The sequence below is a fragment of the Bos indicus genome, chromosome 13, assembly GCF_029378745.1.
Source record: "Bos indicus isolate NIAB-ARS_2022 breed Sahiwal x Tharparkar chromosome 13, NIAB-ARS_B.indTharparkar_mat_pri_1.0, whole genome shotgun sequence".
Classification (NCBI taxonomy): domain Eukaryota; kingdom Metazoa; phylum Chordata; class Mammalia; order Artiodactyla; family Bovidae; genus Bos; species Bos indicus.
The window spans coordinates 25,988,832-26,012,782 of record NC_091772.1 but is presented as its reverse complement, the minus strand read 5'-3'; the positions used below and the strand labels follow the sequence as shown (position 1 = coordinate 26,012,782).

Genomic DNA, 23,951 nt, shown 5'->3' with positions numbered 1-23,951 from the left:
AATTTTGAGATACATTCTGTTTCAATTTTAAATGACAAGAGGACAGTTTATTTTTCAAACACATCGAGTCTTCTTTATATGACCTCTTTGAATATGACCATTTCTAAATGGGGTGGAAACTCCCTTGTCAAGAAAACCAGTACAAAGAGATCACCTCTATTGACCCATTTTATTCAAATAACTATTCTATAAAAGAGCACATATTTTTATTCATTTATAGATGAGGAAAATAGAGTTCATAAAAGTTATATAATATATCCAAAGATACTTTTTTTAATTGCCAGGGAAGAAAAATTAAGAACAAAGTGTATTCTGTCAGAGAAAATAAATATCTAATGTGAACACTAGTCCATCTTAAAATATATAATAACAATGTTATACCTTGAGTTTCCTGGGGACTTCATTAAACAAGTCATTTATGTTAGTGCTTGGCTACACTATCTAAGTGAAAATGTTCTTTTTTGTTAGTAATTTTTTAGGTCATTAAATTTCTTTTTTCTGTTGGTTCTTACTCATATTTTCTTACCAACTTTTTTCTGTTGGTTCTTACTCATAGCTCTTCAAGTCAAATTTTCCATCTGATAATGTGGAGTTTTTTATTCTAAATGACTTTTTTCAAGATCCTACTATTTTATAAAAATATTTTATAATGTTATACAAAAGGTACAAGCCAGCCATTCGTAGTAAGTTTTCAGAGAAAGATAGCATGTGCCAATTCTTTTGATTTAGAAATAATAACTAAGTAAGTCTATAAAGTACATTTAAAATATTCCCATTGGAATTTAAATAAAGTACTTTGGTGGTTAGATAGCCAACTATGAACTAAATATAGGGCTTACTTGTATGCTTTGAGTCATGTGTTTTTAGTTATTATTTATTGGGTGCTTATTGTGCATTAGATATTATCTATACACACTTAAAACATCCTCATTGAACTTGTTATATGACTGATACTATTCTCCCTAATTTATATTACAACTATATATGGTCATTATCATTCTCCCTAAATAATGGTTGAGAAATTTGGGACACAAAGAGGTGAAATAGTATACCTAAGACACAAACCAAATAAGCAAAAGAACTGAATATTATGTCCATATCTTTAGGTATAAAGGTAATAAAACCAATCAGAAGACCTAAGTTGGAGTTCTTATTCAAGTTGGTGAATTGAACATGTTTCTCTACCTCATCCCTCCACATCCAACTGTAATGGCAGTACATAAATACAAGATGGAATGAGAAGAAGTAGTAGACCAAAGATTTGACATAATTCTCTGGAATCCTACTGATGATCAGCTGGAGTGTTGGCAGCCAAGCCTAGGACATGCTCAGGAGAAGGCTGGAACAGAAACGGAAACTGCTCTTTAAGCAGAATTTCCAGAAAGGTTTTAAGCTCAAAGTCAATAGGTTTCAAGAGTGAAAGTAGAAAATGAAGCAGATATCAAGGTAATAAAGGATTTCAAGTTGGCACATCCTCTCCTTGTGTGCGGTAATGGCACTTATTCTCAAGCCAAAAACAAAGATCTGTTCTATAAAGAGCTTGAAAGAAATGTCTAGAAAGAACTAAAACTTCTAAGTGGTTATCAGTTCTCTGAGAGTAAAGATCTGCAGTGACCCAGAGACTATGCACTTCCTTCTCAGGCATCCAAAAGTAAATGCTGAAAGACTGACAGTCAAGGGGAGGTATACTGAGGAACTCAGCCTATACACCTGCCACAGGAATCCATGCCATCTACCTATGTATGTTAACCTAGTCCCTTGGTCATAAAACTATGACTGACAAGGATCATATTTGAGATGGATTGGTAGTATAAAGGAAAAGAATTGGTATGAACAAACAAAATAACTGAACCTATAACAAATAGCAATAGTTCATAGAACAGAATATAATCAATAGATATTTTAATTAATATTCTCAAAGAGAGTTAAGAAAATAAACATACAATTATGAAAAAATAAACAATCAGAGCAAGAAAGAGTTCATGGAAAGTAAGAGACTGCCAAATTAAAACTAATTTTTCCAAAAGGTTAAAAAAAAATACTCTAGAATGTAAAGTTAAAAAGAGATGGAAGATGAGAGAAAAATAAAGAAATATAGGGCTCAATCCAGAAAGGTGAATGAAAGTAAAAGTAAAAGAAAGATTAATACCTTACTATAGAAGTTCCAGAAAGAGAAAATGGATAGCAAAAAGTAGTTTTAAGCCATTATAAAAGAAAATTACCGAGTGGAAAAGTCTAGAAGGGCCAACTAAATGGTGAGGTTGATGAATAAAAAGAATCACATCTAAATACATCATCATGAATATTCAGAACCCCAAGGAAAAAGAGAAGATCTTAAAAGTTTCCATGAGGAGAAAAAAAGATTACTTACAAAGATATAATAAATCAGGTTAACATCAAGTTTTTCACCAGCAACAACGAATGCTAAAAATATATAACCTTATCTTTAAAATTCTGAGAGCAAAATGACTTTGAACCTATAATTCTGTATTCAGACTATCAATCATGCATGAAGACAAAGACACTTTCAGACATGGGAAGACTTAGAAATTTTATCTTACACAGATTCTTTCTGAAAAAGTATTTGAAATTGGGCATTAAGGGGTGGGAAGAAAAGAATTCTTGAACTAAGACTAGCATCCAACACATAGTTGAATCCAAAATTTCAATAATTTGAAAATATTTCCATGATAGTTATTCTGTAGAAGGCCTATTGGTACAAATTATGGGACTTCAACATTGTAACAAAAGCAATGTAAATTTTCTTTAACAAACAACGATTGATTAAGAAGTTGGATGATCTTAGAAGTAAGAAAGCATAGGACTCCTTTTTGTTTCTTTAACATGAAAAGGAGAGCACTGGCAGCTGCATGGAAAGAAAATAGGTGAAAAGTTTCCATGCATATGTGCCCAAACTAAAGATAACATGATTTTGCACAACTGATCTAAAAAAGGGAGAAAGAATCCATTGGTCCTTGAAATTGGAACATTCTAAAAATGGCATAGATTCGTATATTCACATTTCAACTCTTAGAAGCAGTTAATGGACAAAGCATGTTTTGTTTTTTTGTTTGTTTTTACTGCTGTGACAGACTGAAAATGTAATCATCTTGAATTATCCAAAAATGTTGCAATAGGATCAAGAGGGTAAACAAAATAGAAAATACTATTTTACATTTATGGATAGAAAAATCAAAATAACCAAGAGAAAACTTTTAAATATAATTAATAAAACAATAGAGTACAGTAAGAAGAAAATGCAATACAAAGAAGCTGAATCCCACATTTGTCATATCAGAAAAGCTAATGATGATTTTATTTCCCAAAATCCATAATCCCAGTTTTCCACTGATAGTGCTCTTCATTAGAGATGCACTTCTACCTGTACGTCCTTTCCTATGATGCAAAGTCTTCCGCCTTCAAATTTGTGTCCAAATGTTTATGCTGTCTCCTCTGGCTTTTCCAATCCTACTTCTGTATGTTGTGCCTCTCCCTGGCAGTTTCTGAGGCAGCCCCTGACCTGACATCTTAACCTTCACCATGAAAGGCAATACTGACATATAAGACAATATTGTCACCCTGCTTTTTTAACTTATATGCAGAGTGCATCATGTGAAATGCCAGGCTTGATGAATCACAAGCTGGAATCAAGATTGCCAGGAGAAGTATCAACAACCTCAGATATACAAATGATACCACTCAAATGGCAGAAAGTGCAGAGGAACTAAAGAGCCTCTTGATGATGGTGAAAGAAGAGTGAAAAAACTGGCTTAAAAACTCAACATTAAAAAAAATGAAGGTCATGGCATCTGGTCCCATCACTTCATGGCAAATAGAAGGGGAAAAGTGGAAGAAGTGACAAATTTTATTTTCCTGGGCTCCAAAGTCACTGTGGATGGTAAGCTCCATTACTTTGGCCACCTGATGCAAAGAGCCAGTTCACTGGGAAAGACCCTGATGCTGGAAAAGATTGAAGGCAAAAGGAGAAGGCGGCGGCAGAGGGTGAAATGGTTGGATAGCAACACCAACTCAATGTACATGAATCCGAGCAAACTCCAGGAGATAATGAAGGACAGAAGAGCCTGACATGCTGCAGTCCATGGGGTCGCAAGGAGTTGGACACAACTTAGGGACTAAACACAATAACAAAAATAAAAGATAACAAAGTAAGTCAGGAAACAACAAATGACAAGACCTGCCAGCCACAAGCTTGAGAGAGGCGAGGACCCACAGGATGTCTTCCCAGGCGTGCTGGTGAAGGAAAAAAAAAAAAATGCTTTGCCCCTGAGTTCTTCTGCTGTCTGTGTTTAGAGAGGGTCTCACTGTACAATTTTAAGCCAGGGAGCAAGAAAAGCACTCAGCTAGTTTTTACAAGAAGTTCTAGATTTTCATTCTTCAGCCTCCATTACTGGTCAATTATTTCAGTTTATTCATTCACAGCCAAGAATGGAACAACTATAGATAGTTTATTCTTTGGTTGAAATCCTATCAGAGAAGTTGGAAAGCCCAGCTATTCCATACTTCCTGAAATATGCAAGGCACTTTCAAATGGTAGTGAATATGGGAAGTTATGAATTATGGTCCTTACATTTGAAAGACTAGTAGAACTGTTTGAGGAAATAGAAAGTTGACATAAAGAAACCAATTACAACAAGAGGCAGCTGCTCTCATGATAGTCCCTGTTTTAAAGGTGAGAAAACAAAGAATAACTCACAATAAAGTGACAGAGAACCAGGATACAGCCTAGTGCTCAGTACCTATGATCTCCCTGCCTTCATGACCTGCTAGTCACCCTACCCCTGCCAGGAGGGTCATTCACAATATTGGAAAGCTTCAGGTACCCAGCATAGCCAGCAGCCAGGTTTTGTGAATCACTAAAACTAAAGTTGCTAAGAATTTACAACTTTCAGTTCTTATTCTTAAAATCTTATAAAAGGAATTACATGCTTCAACCTTATCAAATTCTGTTTACATTTTCCCAAGTTTGTGTTTAAGTACCATCTGATTCTGAATTATGAAGATTTTGTTTTTGATATAGATTTATCTCCTGCACAGGATTTGGGGAGGGCCTGGGAAGGTATTATCAGGCTTTTTAAGTGATCACAATACCCAGCCAAGTTTGGAATCAGTGAATAATGGATGGAAGTTAGCATTTACTTGAGGACTCAGGATCTTTTTGTCTGTGCCTTTTAACTAAACTACAAGTTCACTGCAGCCACTGCTAACACAAGTGATTGTCACCACTTTCTTTGATTTCAGTATCCTCATGTGTAAAAGTAAAAATAAGTCAGATTACGTGATCTCTAAAATCCTTTTGGGGACTTTTCAGATGGCTTAGTGGTAAAGAATCTGCCTTCAATGCAGGAGACACAGGTTCCATCCCTGTGTCTCCAAGGAAGATACCTTGGAGAAGGGAATGGCAACCCACTCCGGTATTCTTGCCTGGGAAATCCCATGGACAGAAGAGCTGGTGGGCTCCAGTCCATAGGGTCGCAAAAGAGTTAGACACGACTTAGCAACTAAACAACAAAATCCTTTTTACTTCTACAAGTCTAATTATTCAAAAAGGAGCTTTCCCAAGATATTTACTAAAACATCATTCCTTTAAAGAATGCTCCAGTTGTTATTTGCCTCTTCCTCAAAAAAGTGGAAAGACAGATTTCTAAATAATTTTCAGAGGGCTGTATTATGAGAGCCTTCCCACAAAACTAATTAAGTCAGTACCTGAAACAGCTTTCTCAAAAGTTTGCCTTATCCAAAAAAATAATAATGTTCATCTTTCTTTTCATGAGCCTTGGACTCATCTCTTTACATTCACATCATTCATTGTCATTTCTCTGTAATCAGCATGATATACAGCTGCCATCTGCTCATTCCTTGCCCCTGCAGCTCACATGTATTACATGTTTATTGATAGCACCGGAGGAAGTAGTCATGCATCAGTTTGTGCTACAGTACTTTGCACAGTGAAGCCTAAACATTATTTTCTATCATGTGGTCATTGTTATTTTTTAAGGTCTCTTTTGGTAAGATTCTAGGTGGTGGTGGTTTTCAGTCGCTAAATTGTATCCAATTCTTTGTGACCCCATGGACTGCAGCAGGTCAGACTTCCCTGTCCTTCACTATCTCTCAGAGTTTGCTCAAACACATGTCCTTTGAATCATGGATGTGATGTCATCCACACTTCATCTTCTGTCACCCTTTCTCCTGCCCTCAGTGTTTCCCAGCATCAGGTCTAGACATTAATAATGTTAAAAACTGCATCTTTAAACATGTTACCATCTTATATAATGTCTATATGTCACTTATTATTCTAGGAAATTTCATTTATAAAAATTTCAAATTCAACTCTAGTTGAATCAATAAAGTTAAAGCAGAAAAGAGCATTTTAGGGAATTCCTTGGTGATCCAGTTTTAGGGCTCCAGGCTTCCACTGCAGAGTGCCTGGGTTCACTCCCTGATCAGAGCACTAAGATTCTGCAAACCATGCAATGCAGCCAAAAACCAAACAAAAAAATAATTAAAAAAGAAAAAACAGAGCATTTAAAATATATATATTGTAAGCTATTAATATTCCTTTAATGGGATAAGCTCTGCATCAGCCCGATTATAGCTTTGACTTCTTGAGATAAAGCTCTAAAATGCAATCACAATCAACCTTTCTTTATAATGATTAAATCTTCTGGCATTTGATTTCTCACTACTTGCTAGAAAAGAATAATTCAGTTTTATCAGAACTGTGAAAGTGCTCCATCATAAACAGAGCTTCATGATAAAGTAAAACACTGTTCCACACCATAATAGATTGTTAATTGTTTTTCATCATTTCTTTCATCCCCATTTGTTCCATGTCCCCACTCCTCTCCATCCCCTACTTTTTCTGTCTCTCTTCTCTTGGTCCCCCCAGATTCATACACATACACACACACACATATTTTCTTTTCAAAATGCATCCTTTAATGAGAAATCTCAAACATAAGTCATTTAACTATATAAGTAGCAAAACCATGTTTAGCAACAAAATCTGCAGATAATTTGGCCAGATGTTCTTTTTGAGCCTTAATGACATTTAAATATAAATTAATATTCCATTGATTCATCAAAATTTTCTATTTCTTAGTCATACCATTTTCTATATATGCAATGATCTTATGTTCCAAACAAATAGAAATGTGATCTGACAAACTCATACATGCACAGACACACACAAATACATATAGAACTCCTGAAATAAGGATAGCCACAAAATAGCATTTTTTATGTGTTCTCTCTACACCAGCAACTTTCAGCCAGAGGCATTTTTACCCCTTAACGTAATACTTGGCAATGTTAGTAGACATTTTTGATTGTCACACTGGGCAGGGAGGTTGCTACTGGCATCTTGTGGGTAGAGTCGGGATACTGCTGAACCAGATAGCCCCTACAATGAATGATTATCTGGCCCCAGGTGTCAATAGTTCTGAGGCTGAGAAACCCTGGTCTACAGAGTGGTCTAATGCTTCAAAGAAGGGGAAAGCCAAATTCTTCATTCCATTTTATGCAACTGATTAGAGCAGGAAGAGAAAAAACACACACCTCCATAATTCCATTTAAATCTCTTTAACCAAACTGGTTATATGGCTACACCACAAAGTTTTTCTTTCCACCTTGAAACCTCTAAGCACTTTAGAATAGACAGATCTATTCTCAGTTTATAAGTGGCTTTTTATTCTTGCCGTACTAGGCATTTCCCCACAGTATGAGTGAAATACTTTGCCAGATGGTGGGGGAAAGATTTTGATAATCCTTACCATACCTATTCTGAAAATAAAAGTTTCTGCAGCTTCTGGCCCCTTGTTTTGTATATTTCACATATACCACATGTTTTAGTATAGCTTGTCTTGTTTAACAAAATTATTATGAAGACAAATAGCAATCTAATTGATATGCAGAAGTAAGGTTTAGGGTTTTTTTGTTTCTTCATAGCCATATTTTGCTGCATCTTGATAACTTATAGATGATAATAGAACTTTGTAGTTGGAGAGACCATGGAGTTTAATTTCCCATTTTCTATTATCCCAGTTCATCAAATATAAGATGCCATTAATCATAAGATGCATTATTACATTCTGTACCCCACTAAAAGAAAGTTTCTGTCAATGGAAAATGACATGCCCATGCCCTCAATCATAAGACAGATCTCAATTTGAGTGACATCAGAATGTAGAAAAGGTACATCTTAGACTTGATGAAAATACATTATGTTACAGTACCTTTTCCTCTTTCTGAGAGAAAAGCCATGTGTTGTGTTAGCTTAAGAAACTTTCCACAATAATGCAATAAGGCATATACACAATGAATAAAACACATAAATGTTGAGAAAACTAGGGCAAGAAAGTAAACTAAAATCTTACATAATTCTAAGTTCCCTTTTAGGTTATAAGCAAACTGGGAACTTTGCCAATTGAACAAGATTTCTAGATATAAATGGGGTAAAGTTATAACAGATTTTACAATAAAAGTTAACTGGATGTCAGTTAATTACAAGTATCAGTTAACTGTAATAGAGACTGCCTTCTTTAATTAAAAGGAAATAGGGATTTGGGGGAAAAATTATCTTGGGGTCAGATCACATTTAAGCTAATCTCTGTTATTCTACCTATAATGAAGGTGATAAAACTAAATGAACCCTGTGATTGCTTGGAGGCAATGTAACATCCTTTGGTCAGTCATGGTTCCTATATTAAGTTTAGTGTTGTAGAAAATGGGATGAGCTGGGCAAGGGGGTACCTGAGAAAGACTTTTGGTCAAGGACATTAATTTCCCCTAAACTAAGAAATATTTTATAGAACAGCCTATCCACCTAAATCTTTTCATAGGTCAAGTGTTAGGAAGAAAGACTGACCAGATGAGTAACTGCCCAGTCAAAGTAGAAATTATACCTAGAAATGGATTCTTGCTAAAAGCTGAAAAATAAGATTTAAGGCTAAAAGACCAGCAAAACAAGCCAATGTATATGCCATAGCCATGCTGGGCAAGGGCCTAATGATGCTATTAGCTGCACAGTCTCCCAAGAATAGCCCCAAGACCAGTGAACTGCCTGTTTGCATGTAGTGGCCATCAAGCTGCCAAAGCTACCAAAATTCCAATGTATTATTTTAGTAATTGCGATTACTTAAGATGGCAGAGGAATAGGACCATAGCCTTGTCTAGCTCAGTGAAACTATGAGCCATGCCGTGTAGGGCCACCGAAGATGGATGGGTCATGGCGCAGAGTTCTGACAAAATGTGGTCCACTGGAGAAGGGAATGGCAAACCACTTTAGTAATCTTGCCTTGAGAACCCCATGAACAGTATGAAAAGGCAAAAAAGTATGACACTGAAAGATGAACTCCCCAGGTCAGTACGTACCCAATATGCTACTGGAGATCAGTGGAGAAATAACTCCAGAAAGAATGAAGAGACAGAGCCAAAGTAAAACCAACATCCAGTTGTGGATGTGACAGGTGATGGAAGTAAAGTCCAATGCTGTAAAGAGCAATATTGCATAAGAACCTGGAATGTTAGGTCCATGAATCAAGGCAAATTGGAAGTGGTCAAACAGGAGATAGCAAGAGTGAACATTGATATTTTAGAAATCAGTGAACTAAAATGGACTACAATAGGTGAATTTAACTCAGATGACCATTATTTCTACTACTGTGGGCAAGAATCCCTTAGAAGAAGTGGAGTAGCTATCATAATTAACAAAAGAATCCGAAATGCAGTACTTGGATGCAATCTCAAAAACAACAGAATGATCTCTGTTCATTTCCAAGGCAAACCATTCAATATCACAGTAATCCAAGTCTATGTCCTGATCAGTAATGCTGAAGAAGCTGAAGTTGAATAATTCTATGAAGACCTACAAGACTTCTAGAACTAACACCCAAAAGATGCTGTCTTCATTATAAGGGACTGGAATGCAAAAGTAGGAAGGAAGACAAGACATACCTGGAGTAACAGGCAAATTTGGCCTTGGAGTACAAAACAAAGCAGGTCAAAGGCTAACAGTTTTGACAAGACAGTGCACTGGTCATAGCAAACACCCTTTTCCAAAAGCACAAGAGAAGACTCTACACAGGGACATCACCAGATGGTCAATACTGAAATCAGATTGATTACATTCTTTGCAGCCAAAGATGGAGAAGCACTATACAGTCAGAAAAAACAAGACCAGGAGCTGACTGTGGCTCAGATCATGAACTCCTTATTGCCAAATTCAGACTTAAAATGAAGAAAGTAGGGAAAAACACTAGACCATTCAGGTATGACCTAAATCAAATCCCTAACAATTATACAGTGGAAGCGACAAATAGATTCAAGGGATTAGATCTGATAGAGTGCCTGAAGAACTATGGATGGAGGTTCATGACATCATACGGGTGGCAGTGATCAAGACCATCCCCAAGAAAAAGAAATACAAAAAGGCAAAATGGTTGTTTGACGAGGCTTTACATATAGCTGAGAAAAGAAGAGAAGCAAAAGGCAAAGGAGAAAAGGAAAGATATACCTCTTTGAATGCAGAGTTCCAAAAAACACAAGGAGAGATAAGAAAACCTTTGTCAGTGATCAGTGCAAAGAAATAGAGGAAAACAATAGAATGGGAAAGACTAGAGCCCTCTTCAAGAAAATTAGAGATACCAAGGGAACACTTCATACAAAGATGAGCACAATAAAGGACAGAAATGGTATGGACCTAACAGAAGCAGAAGATGTTATGATGAGATGGCAAGAATACACAGAAGAACTATACAAAAAAGATCTTCATGACCCATGATTGTGTGATCTGGGTGTCTGGCTCACCTAGAGCCATACATCCTGGAATGCAAAGTCATATGGGCCTTAGGAAGCATCACTACAAACAAAGCTAGTGGAGGTAATGGAATTCCAGTTGAGCTATTTCAAATCCTAAAAGATGATGCTGTGAAAGTGCTGAACTCAGTATGTCAGCAAATCTGGAAAACTCAGCAGTGGCCACAGGACTGGAAAAGGTCAGTTTTCATTCCAATCTCAAAAAAAGGCAATGCCAAACAATGTTCAAACTACTACACAATTGCACTCATCTCACACACTAGCAAAGTAATGCTCAAAATTCTCCAAGCCAGGCTTCAACAGTACGTGATCCATGAACTTCCAGATGTTCAAGCTGGATTTAGAAAAGGCAGAGGAACCAGAGATCAAATTTCCAACATCTCCTGGATCATTGAAAAAGCAAGAGAGTTCCAGAAAAACATCTACTTTTGCTTTATGGACTACACCAAAGCCTTTGACTGTGTGGATCACAACAAATTGTGGAAAATTCTTTAAGAGATGGGAATACCAGGTCACCTGACCTGCCATCTGAGAAATCTGTATGCCAATCAAGAAGCAACAGTTAGAACTGGACATGGAACAACAGACTGGTTCCAAATCAGGAAAGGAGTACATCAAGGCTGTATATTGTCACCTTGCTTATTTAACTTATATGCAGAGTACATCATGTAAAATGCCAGGCTGGATGAAGCACAAGCTGGAATCAAGATTGTCATGAGAAATATTAATAAATTCAGATACGTAGATGACACCACCCTTATGGCAGAAAGCGAAGAACTAAAGAGCCTCTTGATGAAAGTGAAAGAGGAGAGTGAAAAAGTTGGCTTAAAACTCAACATTCAGAAAACTAAGATCATGGCATCTGGTCCCATCACTTCATAGTAGATAAATGGGGAAACAATGGAAACAGTGAAAGACTTTGTTTTGGGGGGCTCCAAAATCACTGCAGATGATGACTACAGCCATGAAATTAAAAGACGCTTGCTCCTTGGAAGAAAAGCTGTGACCAACCTAGACAGCATATTAAAAAACAGAGACATCACTTTGCCAACAAAGGTTCATCTAGTCAAAGCTATGGTTTTTCCAGTAGTCACGTATGGATGTGAGAGTTGGACTATAAAGAAAGCTGAGCGCAGAAGAATTGATGCTTTTGAACTGTGATGTTGAAGAAGACTCTTGGGAGTCCCTTGGTCTGCAAGGAGATCCAACCAGTCAATCCTAAAGGAAATCAGTCCTGAATATTCATTAGAAGGACTGATGCTGAAGCAGAAACTCCAGTACTTTGGAGTTTCTCCAATACTACCTGATGCGAAGAACTGACTCATTGGAAACGGCCCTGGTGCTGGGAAAGATTGAAGGCGGGAGGAGTAGGGGACGACAGAGGATGAGATGGTTGGATGGCATCACCGACACTATGGACATGAGTTTGAGCAAGCTCTGGGAGTTGGTGATGGACAGAGAAGCCTGGCGTGCTGCAGTCCATGGGGTCGCAAAGAGTCAGACACAACTGAGCAACTGTACTGAACTGAACTGATTTTAGTAATTGTGTTTAAATAATGCTGAACATCAATCCAGAACTGAAGAGAGAAAACAAACAAAGCCCTAATGCTTCTGTACCAACCAAGTACAAAATAACACCAACAATATACTTTTTGACATCCCAGGGTATTACAGTGCAATCATAAAACAGTGAGTGTTAGAAAAGGGTAGCCTTAAAACCCTGAATGGTGATCAACAAACTGATGCTTTCATGAAGTTGAAAGTAAAATTTTACCTATCTAGCATTTGAGGCTGTAAAATCAGTCTTGTGAGAGCATTAGTTCTCTCCCCAGAAGGTAGGCCTAAACTCTTGTCATTTATTCAAGTCTTGGAAATCCCATTTCTGCTTCCAAATGTGTATGCTAAAAAGTGGCACAATAATGCTGAACGACACTAAATAGCGCTCTTTGAAGTTTTAACACCAACTACAAAGGGAAAATCAAAGACAGGTTGTTTTTAAAAGTAAGTAAGGAGCTTTAGGATGCCTCAACATTGATTACTTGGAGAGAAATTACCCATGTATACTGAGGCCCTTGGTTTAGAAATCTGTGCAACAGCTTCTTGTTGACTTTTAAGTAAATTTCAGGGGATCTTTCAACATCTAGAAACTCAGATCATATTTGTTCTTATTTTGAATGGAATTCTCATTTCCTTTAACATATATATATATTTAATTCAGTGTACAATGAGAGGGCTTTCTTTAAATATCCTATTAGCAAATCACCATGATAAAGTCAAACACTGAACATGCTGCTGCTGCTGCTAAGTCACTTCAGTCATGTCCGACTCTGTGCAATCCCATAGACGGCAGCCGGCCAGGCTCCCCCATCCCTGGGATCATCCAGGCAAGAACACTGGAGTGGGTTGCCATTTCCTTCTCCAATGCATGAGAGTGAAAGGTGAAAGTGAAGTTGCTCAGTCCTGTCCAACTCTTAGCGACCCCATGGACTGCAGCCTACCAGGCTCCTCCATCCATGGGATTTTCCAAGCAAGAGTACTGCATTTAAATGAGCATACAATAATTGGTTTCAGTATTACAATCAAAACTTCAAGAGTTAAAGTGACATCTTTAATTTATATACAATGTTGTAGATCTCTAGATTATAAGGAACCCAACAAGTCACCTAGTACAGCCCCATTTAATTTACAGAAGAATCATCAATTAGAAAGGCAACTGCTGATAACTAATAAGGACCTACAGTATAGCACAGGGAGCTCACTCAGTACTCAGTAATGGTATATATGGGAAAAGAATCGAAGAGAGACTGGATGTATGTATATGTATAACTGGTTCACTTTGCTGCACACCTGAAACTAACACAACATTGTAAATCAACTACAATAAACATTTAAAAAAGAAAAGACAACTGCTGCCCATGGTAATACAATAGTCAAGGATGTGGTCCTTTCCTGGGTCCAATATCTGCTGTCTCCAAGGTCCGTATTTCCACCATGATCCACTGTAATTACAAGCCTTCACAATAATTAGGAATGAAACTAAACCATTATATGATTATAAATTACTATAAATCATGTGAGTTTAATATACCTAAAATAAGAAAGTGTTCAGCTGAGGACAGTATTTAGGAAGACAGAAGCCATGATACAAAATGTTTACTGAACCTCCTGTGGGATGACAGTTCTTCATTTAGTCTTTACAGAATCCCAAAGGAGATACACTTCACTATTCACAGTTTAAAGATTGAAACTCAAAAGCCTCAATAACAGAAGTCCATCTAAAAACTCTTTGATCTACTACTGAGGTAGACAGCTCTGTGCTGTTCCTGTAGGTAACCCTTTTCACCACTACCAGGACCCACAAGAGAGACAGGACATGTGTGGCCTAGAGCAAAATGGTCATTTCTCTTGCCCTCTTTTGTTCCAAGCAGAGATCTGTAACAAAATCTCTGATGGAGTTGTGTGGGTATATGTTTGTGAAGGAGAGAAAGTAAAGTAACCCCTCAGGAGTCAGTGACAACAATGTTCAAATAGCATTTCCACACTATGGTGGAAAATTCAGACCTAACATTCACTTGGTGTCCTCTTCTTCTGCATGCTACTCCCCCATCAGTCATCATTTCCACAGGGTACTGCATTCATGTGTATGAACCCTGTTTCCAAAGCCTCCTTATTACCCATTGGATAGGTAGTTTCAAAATTCACAGGACAAGGAGTTACAAAGGTATATGGATGTCATCAAGTCTGTTTCCGCATTTAGTTGTGCAGAAACTGATTTCCAGACAGGTAATACAGCCAGAGACAAAGCTGGGACTTGAGGCAAAGTTCTCCCTCAAGTCTAATACTCTTCTCCCTATGCAACACACTTGATTATACAATTGGCCAAAAAGAACAAGTGTCTATCATGTCTTTGACCAAATATATTAACTATTTCAAGCCAATATCATGTTTTTAACAGCAAGTTGAAAGCAAAATTGGCGATCAAGAGCCTAGGATAGTAGAAAGACAATACAAGCCTGATAGCTAGATAGATCCAAGTTTGATTTAACCTCTTTAATTTACTAACTGGCTGCCTTGGGTAAGTTGCTCAGCTTTTCTGAAGTTGTAACTACAAGAATATTGTTGTTTAGTCACTAAGTTATGTCCAACTCTTTGTAACTCCATGGACTGTAGCCCAACAGGGTGGCTCTCTCCATGGGATTTCCCAGGCAAGGACACCATTTCCTTCTCCAGGGGATCTTCCCGAGCCAAAGATTGAACCTGCATCTCCTGCAGTGGTAGGTGGACTCTTTACCTCTGAGCCATCAGGGAAGCCTACCTGAGAATATTAAGAATTAAATGCAGTAGGATATTTATAAAGCATCTGATCCATAGTAGATGCTCGATATATTGGTTCCCAGTGATTCTAACTCACCCTAAAAAAGCTGTACCACTCTTAACAAATTCCTTTAGCCCTTTGGGTCTCAGTTTCCTCCATTGTACAATGAGAAGAGGGGAAAAAAACAAATGAATTCCAAAATCCCTTACAACTCATCAAGTATGAATTAATTCCCAAAGCTTCCTTTACCTTAATTTAAATTCAGCCAACACTAGGTACCTTATATTCATCCTTAGCAATGTTTCTGTGATCTCAAAGATTTCAGATCCAACTCCATAGTACTTTTAAGTTCCACATAGAAAAATTACTACACAAAACCAAAGGACTTAACTTTAAAGAAAACTCTACAAGGACATCAAAAACCTATGTGATAAATAAATACAATTTAGGATGTATCTTAAGTTGTTACTCTTTTTTTTTTTTTTTTTGCTGGGATAGAAGATGAGAACTTAAGTGTTGATACTATAAGCCTATAACGATAGACTCAGGACCCATTTAGGTAAAGCAACTAATGTCATTTTGGGGGTAAGAGAAAAGGAAGAGCAATAAACTTCTCTTCCCATGTGAGTCTTAGGCTAGACCCTAAAATTTAAGAAATTTGTGTCATTCTGAAGCAGAGGGGAATAAAATTTATTCTGAGAGGTGTTTTACAGTGATAGGCATTGATATAAGAAGATAGTTGACCGTGTTCTCCACAGTGCTTTTGAATGTCATGTTTCAGATTTACACTCTCTATAAATAATGTATAATTTAAATGCTTGAGTCTTAAAAGCAAGACCTGGGGAAATATTAACTGAAATTAAATGAAAACCTTAACTGCAAAGTTTCTCCTCCTCTTCTCTTCCATGAGAAAAGCGTTATCAGTAGATCTTTTTGTTGTTGTTGTTATAGAGAAGGCATTTTACACATATTTGGCTGGCCAAAAATTTTGTTAACATTGTATGGAAAATCCCAAACCAACAGTTTGGCCAACCCAATAACACTCTATAGGTTCAAAATATATTTAAAATAATGATTAGAGCTCCCAGTCATGGTGTCCCAAAAATTCATTTGGTGTTTATCCTGTTACCATACCTGTACAATATTATTCACTTATAAAATTTTAGAATACACATCTTAGATGATAAAACATCAATAGCATCAAAAACTTTTGCCTTTTATTAGTATGAAGAGACAGAAAAGGCCCATTGAAATTTTCTGAAATGTGTGAAATACTGCCATTTTTTTAAATCAAGAGCTGTGTTATATGGGCTACATTTCTGGTTCTAAAAGGTGACAGAGAATAAACTATGTTCCTCAATATAAGTTGTGTGCGAAGTCCAGAGAGGTCAATATACTTTAGGCATGCTGCTGCTGCTAAGTCACTTCAGTCGTGTCCGACTCTTTGCGACCCCATAGATGGCAGCCCACCAGGCTCCCCTGTCCCTGGGATTCTCCAGGCAAGAACACTGGAGTGGCTTGTATGTTAGGCATACATATACATATATAGCAAGCATAGTGTGAACCAGAGGCAAGAAGGCCTAGACCCTGTTTCTGCTGTTGTTAAAAACTTGATGTGTGATTTTTGGACAAGTTACTTCACCTTTCTTATCTGTTTCTTTATGAAACAGGAGGGACCATCTGATCTCTCCAAGATTGCTTCCAGTTTCTATAAGTTGTGTGAATCCTCGATATGGTACCTGAGTGGCACAGGACATGGGGCAAAAGTACTTACAGGAGAGCACTTACTCTGCTCTTCATGCATGCTGCTAGAAGGAGCCAGATTCTGTAGAGAGCCAGACACTAAATGGCCTGGCTTTGTGCCTTGGCTGAAGAACACCATCAGTGACTATGAAGGCACTTAAAGGGACTCAGCTGGAGGAAACAAACTATTTTCTGAACATAGTCCAAAAACTCGGTAGGGTCATGTGAACCCTCATGACCTCAGACCCCTTGTGTCCTCAGCCTTTTATCTTGACTGGCAGAAAGGCCTGAGTTCATTTAGACAATGTATGCTTTCTGAGCCTTATGAGAAACAGTTCTGAGAATAAATGGACTCATCCCCAGTCCCACATCTGATCCTTGAAAATACATATATTTTTATGCATCAGCTACAATATACGTAGCACTCCTAGGACACCTTTATGAGACAGAGTTTAGCATAGTGATTAAAAGTATGAAATGAGCTCAAATCCTGCCTCTGCTGCTATTTAACTGCTGCATGATCTTGGGAAAGAAGCTTCAGGTTCTGTTTTTGTAAAATTGGGAAACTAATAAAACCTAACTCTTAGGGTTGTTGTGAGGATTAATCAAGATAATACATGCAAAGCAGAGCACAGAGCCTAGTATAAAGTATATATTAGTAAGATGGGTGGATAGATGGATAATATAGATAGATACATGGATACATAGATGGATCTTTCAATCCTGGGAGCTGGGACTCCCTGAAAAGGCTTATGTGAAGGCCAAAAGCAATTTTTTGGCAGTGAATGGCATCTGCTGATCTTTCCTCTTCTGAGCAAGCAATATGGCAAATGCTCAAACCTGGGATCAGCTCTGACTAATAGGATCCTGCAGAAATTAGGAGGAAATAAGATTATCTTTAAAGTAGGAAAGAGTTATGCTGGTTTAAGATAAGATCCTTGAAAGAGAGAAACACAAAAAACATTTAATGTGGTCATCCAATGTCAGAGAAAAGGGGTTATTTTTCATTCATGTCATCTCAAGTGTTGCCAGCATTAACAGCTACAGAATTTTATAACTGGGTGTCTCCCTAGAGACTGTCTATTGCTAGTTTACCTCCCTTACTTGATAAATAAGTAGCTGAGGGCCAGAGAGATTAAGCAGATTTCTTGAGGTCATTCAGCAGTAAATGACAATGCCAAGACAAATAAGTGTTCTGACTCCTCCTATTAACCCACCCAGCACTTTCCCTGGTATCTTTCACCAGGTTATCATTCTTTTATGTGCCAGCAGGGCATTAAAACACATACAGGTGCCTCACTTTTGCCCAGGTTCCCAAAAAGTACAGAAGCAACCTTTACCCCCCAAACCTTCTTCCCACTGGGAATGGGGAAAGGGTCCCAGTTAATCTATGGCCCTCTCCCAGACCCTCTTTGGAGTTTCTATCCTTTCTGTTCCTCACGTTCACTCTTAAGGGCTACTTCTAAAAGTTCTTCACCCCAAAGATCAGGCACATCCCAGGGCACAAATTACCCCCTGCTAATTTGCACATTCTCATTTTCCCACAAATGCAGAACTACAGAACTGTTAAGTCTCCTCTGAGTCCCCTGACTGAATTCAATGAGAACTGATCCCTCCCTTCCTAGGCTAATTCAATCAGGTTCATTTATAAAGGGTGAGCACCTGAAGAGCCAGAGAAACCTTGCTGCTGCTGCTGCTAAGTCGCTTAGGTGTGCCTAAAAAGAGGAAGAGCGGACCAGGAAATGGGAGGACTCGGGGAAGGAGGGAGATGAGAAGAAGGAGAACACAGAGCAAATTGCAAAGTCTGGATCTGGGAGACAGCTATGCTGCTGAAACTGACTCACTGCTGAGGGTACAGAACTGCCGGCGGGATTGACTGTTTTCATCATGCGCTCTGATAACTGACTAACAACAGACTGACGCCCCAAACTACACACGTAGGAGGAAGCAGGCGGAGGCTATCCCGAAGTTGCAGGAAAAAACGAACTCTCTTCCTGCTCCCTTCTCTAGTCTCATTAGATGTTCACCAGTCTGCGCCTGGCTAGCATGCCCTGAGCTCGCCAGGTTTCTGTGCATCACCCCTAACAGGGAACTCCCCTCCCTGCTCTCCCGAGGGTTAGAGAGAAACGGCATCTCTGCTTGCAGGGAAACTGATATGAGAGAAAAGCTTTCGCTGAGCGTCTGAAGCTTACAAACGCGGGGCGCTTCTTGTCCCTAAGCATTTGCGGCTGCGTGGGGTGTCCCTCAGCCCAGGTCTGGGCTTTGAGGGTGGGAGGCGTAAGGGTCACAGCCAAGTGTTCCTTCTCCACACTCACAGCCACCCGCGAAACCGGAAGGAAGGTTTTGCCTTTTATCTTTTTACCCCTCCCTACCTGAATTCCGGGACCAGGTTAGGCTGCAACCCGTAGAAAGCAGCGGAGAGAGTGACCAACCACCCAGGCTTGTAACTGCCATTCTCGCACTCCAGATAAGGCGGAGACCACTTGACATGGCTCTTGTCCCCGCTCAGCCCGTCCCTGCGCCGCCAGCTATGGCCCAGGCCCCGTGGCCCCTGATTGGAGCCGCGACGGTGTAAGTGAGTCCTCCACTTGCGCCGGAGGCCGTGGAACCACTCGGTCTCCAGCGTGGCGTTGGCCAGGTGGTGTGCTGAGGAGGACAGGTCCTGGAGCAGGATGCGACTCTCCTCACGCGTGGCCTGGAGGAAGACCTGCGGGGCGGGTGCGGACAGCGACTCGGTGCTGAAGGTGATGGCCGCCCGGGAGATGCTGGGTTCACCCTCTAGGAGGCTCCGCACCAGCGCTTGGTACCACTCCAAGTCGTCCTGCAAGTTCTGCTCCCGCGACTTATTGCTCTGCAGCATCATGTTGAGGAAGTTGGTGGCGTGTGTCAGCGTGTCCAGCGCCCCGTGCAATGAGGGATGGGAACTGGCTAGGGCAGGCGACTTCCCCGGCAGGCCCGCCAACTCGTAGCGGCTGGAGCAGTTGGCTCGCTTCAGCTTGTGGGAGTCCCCGGTGTAGAGGTAAGAGGCCACGTCCATGGGCACCTCCTCGGCGAGTTTCTGCGCCAAGATGGTGCCGTCGGTGGAGCGGCTCCAGGGAGCAGAGGGGTCTGAGGCAGAGGCTCGAGCCGGCTGCTGGGCGTGTTGCTTCGCCCTCAGGGTCCTCTCTCGAGGGGAATCCGGCCGACTTGGAGCTTCGCGGCTGGCGCCAATAGCTCCCAATCCGAAATGAACAAGCAGAAGGCAGAAGAGGAAGGGGTAAGCCATGACTCCCATCTGCCTCGCAGAGCGGAGAGGAGGTAACGGGAGGAGTCACTTTTGAAATTGTAGTCGTCAGTCTGTCAGCAGTAAGACTTTTGCTAGGGGTCTTCCCCCTTCTCCAGCAGGCATCCAGTCCAAAAGGACTTTAAAATAGGGATGTTCCGAAATATGCCCGGCTGACTAAGCTACCGTCACAGGAAATCAAATCACCTGTGGCAACGCCGGCTGCTCCCGCTCCACAATGGGTCGGCTCAGGATTACGCACCTCGCAGCCTTGAACCGAACAGGTTACATCCCTTTTGCAGCCGGCAGCTATAGTTAGCCTGCTTACGTCTTTCCTTCCACCGCCGCTCTCATTGAGGTGTGTTCAAGAGCTGCTGCTGCTGCCGCCGCGGCCACCGAAGACGCTGCTCCATCATCTCACCCGTGGCAGGTCGTTCCCGCCTCCTGGCTCTGGCTCCTCCTCGTTCGCTTCGCCCGGAGACGCGGAGCGCGCGCGCACAGACCGGCACAGCGAGCGCAGGGGCGAGTCCCAGAGAGCGAGGGTTTCTTTTAAGATGTTTGCCTCTCCGGAGCCAAGAGGGTTAGGCAGCTGGTTAATTGGAGTCTTTAGGTTTGGCCACAAACCACACTCCTGCCTCTCCCTGCTCTCGGGAGGAAAGCCAGTTTAAAGAGGCAGCTTGGCCGCAACCAGCCCTTGTAGGGCGGCTTCAATTCGTCTTGTTCTCTGTTTGGTCGGCTCCTCTGTCAATCAGCCGAGTACCATTTGTTCGGCTGGGGCGGGAGCTGTCCAGTGCTGAACCCGAGGCGGCACGGAGGAGGCAGCGGCGCGGGATGCAGCAGTCCTTTCACCCACTCGAGTTCCCTGATGACTCGAGAGCGTGAAGGGTTGGGGGTGGGTGGCCTGGAGTAAAGGTAGAAGCAGAGCTTGGGTGGCTCAGAGAGAAGGAAACTTGGATGTACTGAGGAGGAGGGTGTTGGCGTCTTGCATGCTTCGTTAAATCAGTCTTTTCTTTTGCCTGGAAAAGAGAGGAAAAGTAGTTTTCATTTGTGACATATATCGGAGGGAGGGATGTAGGATGAAGACGTGTCCTCCCAAGCATCTGCTCATTTTAGGCAAATGATCAAATCCTCCTCCTTGTTGTCGGTTAAAGAAATTATTAAACCCTACTTGCCAAGGTCTTGGCTGTAAGGGAGTAATGGAGACATCTACTGGCTGAACTTTAAGGGGGAAAATGCCATCTAAAGAACGCTTGCTTGAAAGGGATGAAGGGGAACCTGTGGAAATGTAAACAGAGAATGTGCCAAAGGGCGAGGATAGGGGCAGGACGCAGACTGTGAGAGAATGAGGATGAGTCAGTCTGTGGTGAGTGGGAAGGAGAGCCATTCTGACTGGGAGTTCCTGAAATTAATGAAGGCAAGAACTAAGACATCTGATTCACCATAGATTGGGATGTCCAAGCTAAAGAAAGAAGAGCAGAATAACTATGCTAGGACTCAAAAAAAAAAAAAAAAATGATTGGACATTCCCTTAACACAGTCCAATTGTTTTATTTGAAGCTTTAACCGGGTCTTCTGACACTTTCATTCAAAAATACTATTTAGTACTGGATATGTAGTGTCTTCTGCACCTCCATCTTCTATATACACCTCCATTTTCAAATTTCCCAAGAAAGACACAAGATAGAAAGTCTCAAAATCATTTCAATTCCCAACTTTTAAAAAAGCCACCTATGGCATTCTAAGATAGCATGGCTTAGACTTGCTTTATCATTTCATTCTCCTTATTGAGAAAATATTGAAGGATGAAAATTTAAGCTCCAAAGAGCAAAAGTTTGCCTTCATTGGTCACTGTAGTATCTTGACCACTTAGAATGCCTGGTGCTAATTGGTAAACTAGTGAATGAACCATAAGATCATGATGAGGAAGCTAATTATTTTTAAATCTGTCTCCTCTAAGAAGAGATGTGTGCCTGATGTGTCAGTGGTGATGGCTTTTGGAATAAGACATAGCAACCAGTTTTTAAAACTGCAGTGTTGGGTCTCCAAGAGAGCTTTTATAGCTTTGCAGAGAATGGTTATTAGATTTGTGTTTATTCACAAGTAGAGTTCATGTTCATATCTGACTTGTTTTGATATGAAGTATACTCCTTTGCTAAATAAAGGTCATCCAGCTTAATCCTCTGATATAGGGCGTATGGCAATAATAATGTGATTTTCTGTTTGTTTAATTTATTAGAATATACAATATGATTTTCTGTTTGAAGACTGAAGTGTCATTTCCTCATTAATTGATTTTTTATAAAACCTATATAATTTATTAACAGCTCTTTAAAATTTGCTAGTATTACATTTGAAAAGGAAGGTATAATTTTATTAATAGGTCCCTCTATAAGTAATTCAGTGACTCGGTGTAATTGAAAGACCTGGGTTCTGATCCCAGTATTATTTTAAGCAATATATATATGGCAAGTAGCAAAGTTTCTGTGTCTTGGAACATAAGTTGTATGTGAGCCTCATGCTTGGACATTAAGAGAGTACCAAAATTCCACCTGAGCCCCTCTCCAGAAGTGCTAGTCCTTCTCTTAGTGTATGTCTAACAAGATTGGAGCAAGCTATGAGAGGTGCCTGCAATTTTGTCATAACCTTTAGGGGATCACTTTCCATCTACATTGCCAAACAACAGAGATGAACTAGTTAGGTTTAGAATAGCACTGTCCAATAGAAATATAATGCTTGTCAAAGATCAACATATATCATCTTAAATGTTCCTATAGCACATTTTAAAAGAAAAAGGTGAAATAAAATGTAATAATATATTTTGTTTAGTCCAGTATATCCAAATTTCATTTCAATAAGTAAACAATATAGCAGTTATTAATGAGGTAGTCTACATTTTTGTACTAAATCCTCAGAATACAATGTATATTTTACACTCTCAGCATATGGCACTTCATACTAGCTACATTTCAAGTGCTCAATAACCACGTGTGGCCAGAGGCTACCACAGAATACAGGCTCTGGAAGATAGCACATTACAGTGTAGAATGATGTAGAAAACCTAGGTTCACTCACAATAAGATGCTATGGTCCAAATGGTCTAGGAGGTCTGGTCCGACTAGGTAGACAACACTATGTCTGTGTTATTATCCATCACGGAAGGAGATCAGCCAAAAGAAGTTTTTTATAAGGACCAAGATACAACACAAGCTCATAGCCCTAAGCAGACTATGGAATGCCACACCAACTCACAGACATACACATTCAACAAATGTTGATTGAGTCTCTACTATGTATCAGACATTGTGCTTAGTAATGGGGTAAACATTTGCATGGTAGACACATGGACCTCACAGTCAAGTGTGTTTAAAGAGAGATAATAAGCAAAATTTTAAATTACATATTGTTGTAAGTGCCATGAAGAAATAAATACTGTAAATTTATAAAGAGTGAAGGATATGGGGTCAAGGATATTCTTATATAAAGAGATAAAGAAAAAAAAGACTTCTATGAGGAGGTAACAGTTGAGCTGAGATATAACAAATGAGGAGTAATTAAGTAGGTAGTAGATAGTAGTGAACCAGCTGAGGGTATGATGAAAAGAAACTTAGCAGAAAAGAGAAATGGGAAAAGATGACTGCATTAAGATGAAGTTCATATATAATATAAAAAATTCAAACAATGGAGACAGAAAGTTGTTTTGTAAGTTAATCAAGTGATCCTGGCATGAATAGCACTTCTGTCCTACCACCAACTACATGAACATGATTTGTAGGGGAGATAAATATCCATGCATGGCCT

The 23,951-nt window shown here is 39.7% G+C and overlaps 1 protein-coding gene across 1 annotated transcript in view; it reads right to left on the bottom strand.

The window, feature by feature from the left end:
* Positions 1-20,841, bottom strand: part of GPR158 (G protein-coupled receptor 158) — a 301,001-nt gene extending 280,160 nt beyond the window's left edge. Inside the window, exon 1 of the mRNA XM_019972812.2 lies at positions 19,264-20,841. Within this exon, the coding sequence (XP_019828371.2) occupies positions 19,264-20,165 (902 nt within the window). The 5' untranslated portion in view covers positions 20,166-20,841. The remainder of the gene's footprint in view (positions 1-19,263) is intronic.
* Between the last annotated feature and the right edge of the window lie 3,110 nt (positions 20,842-23,951).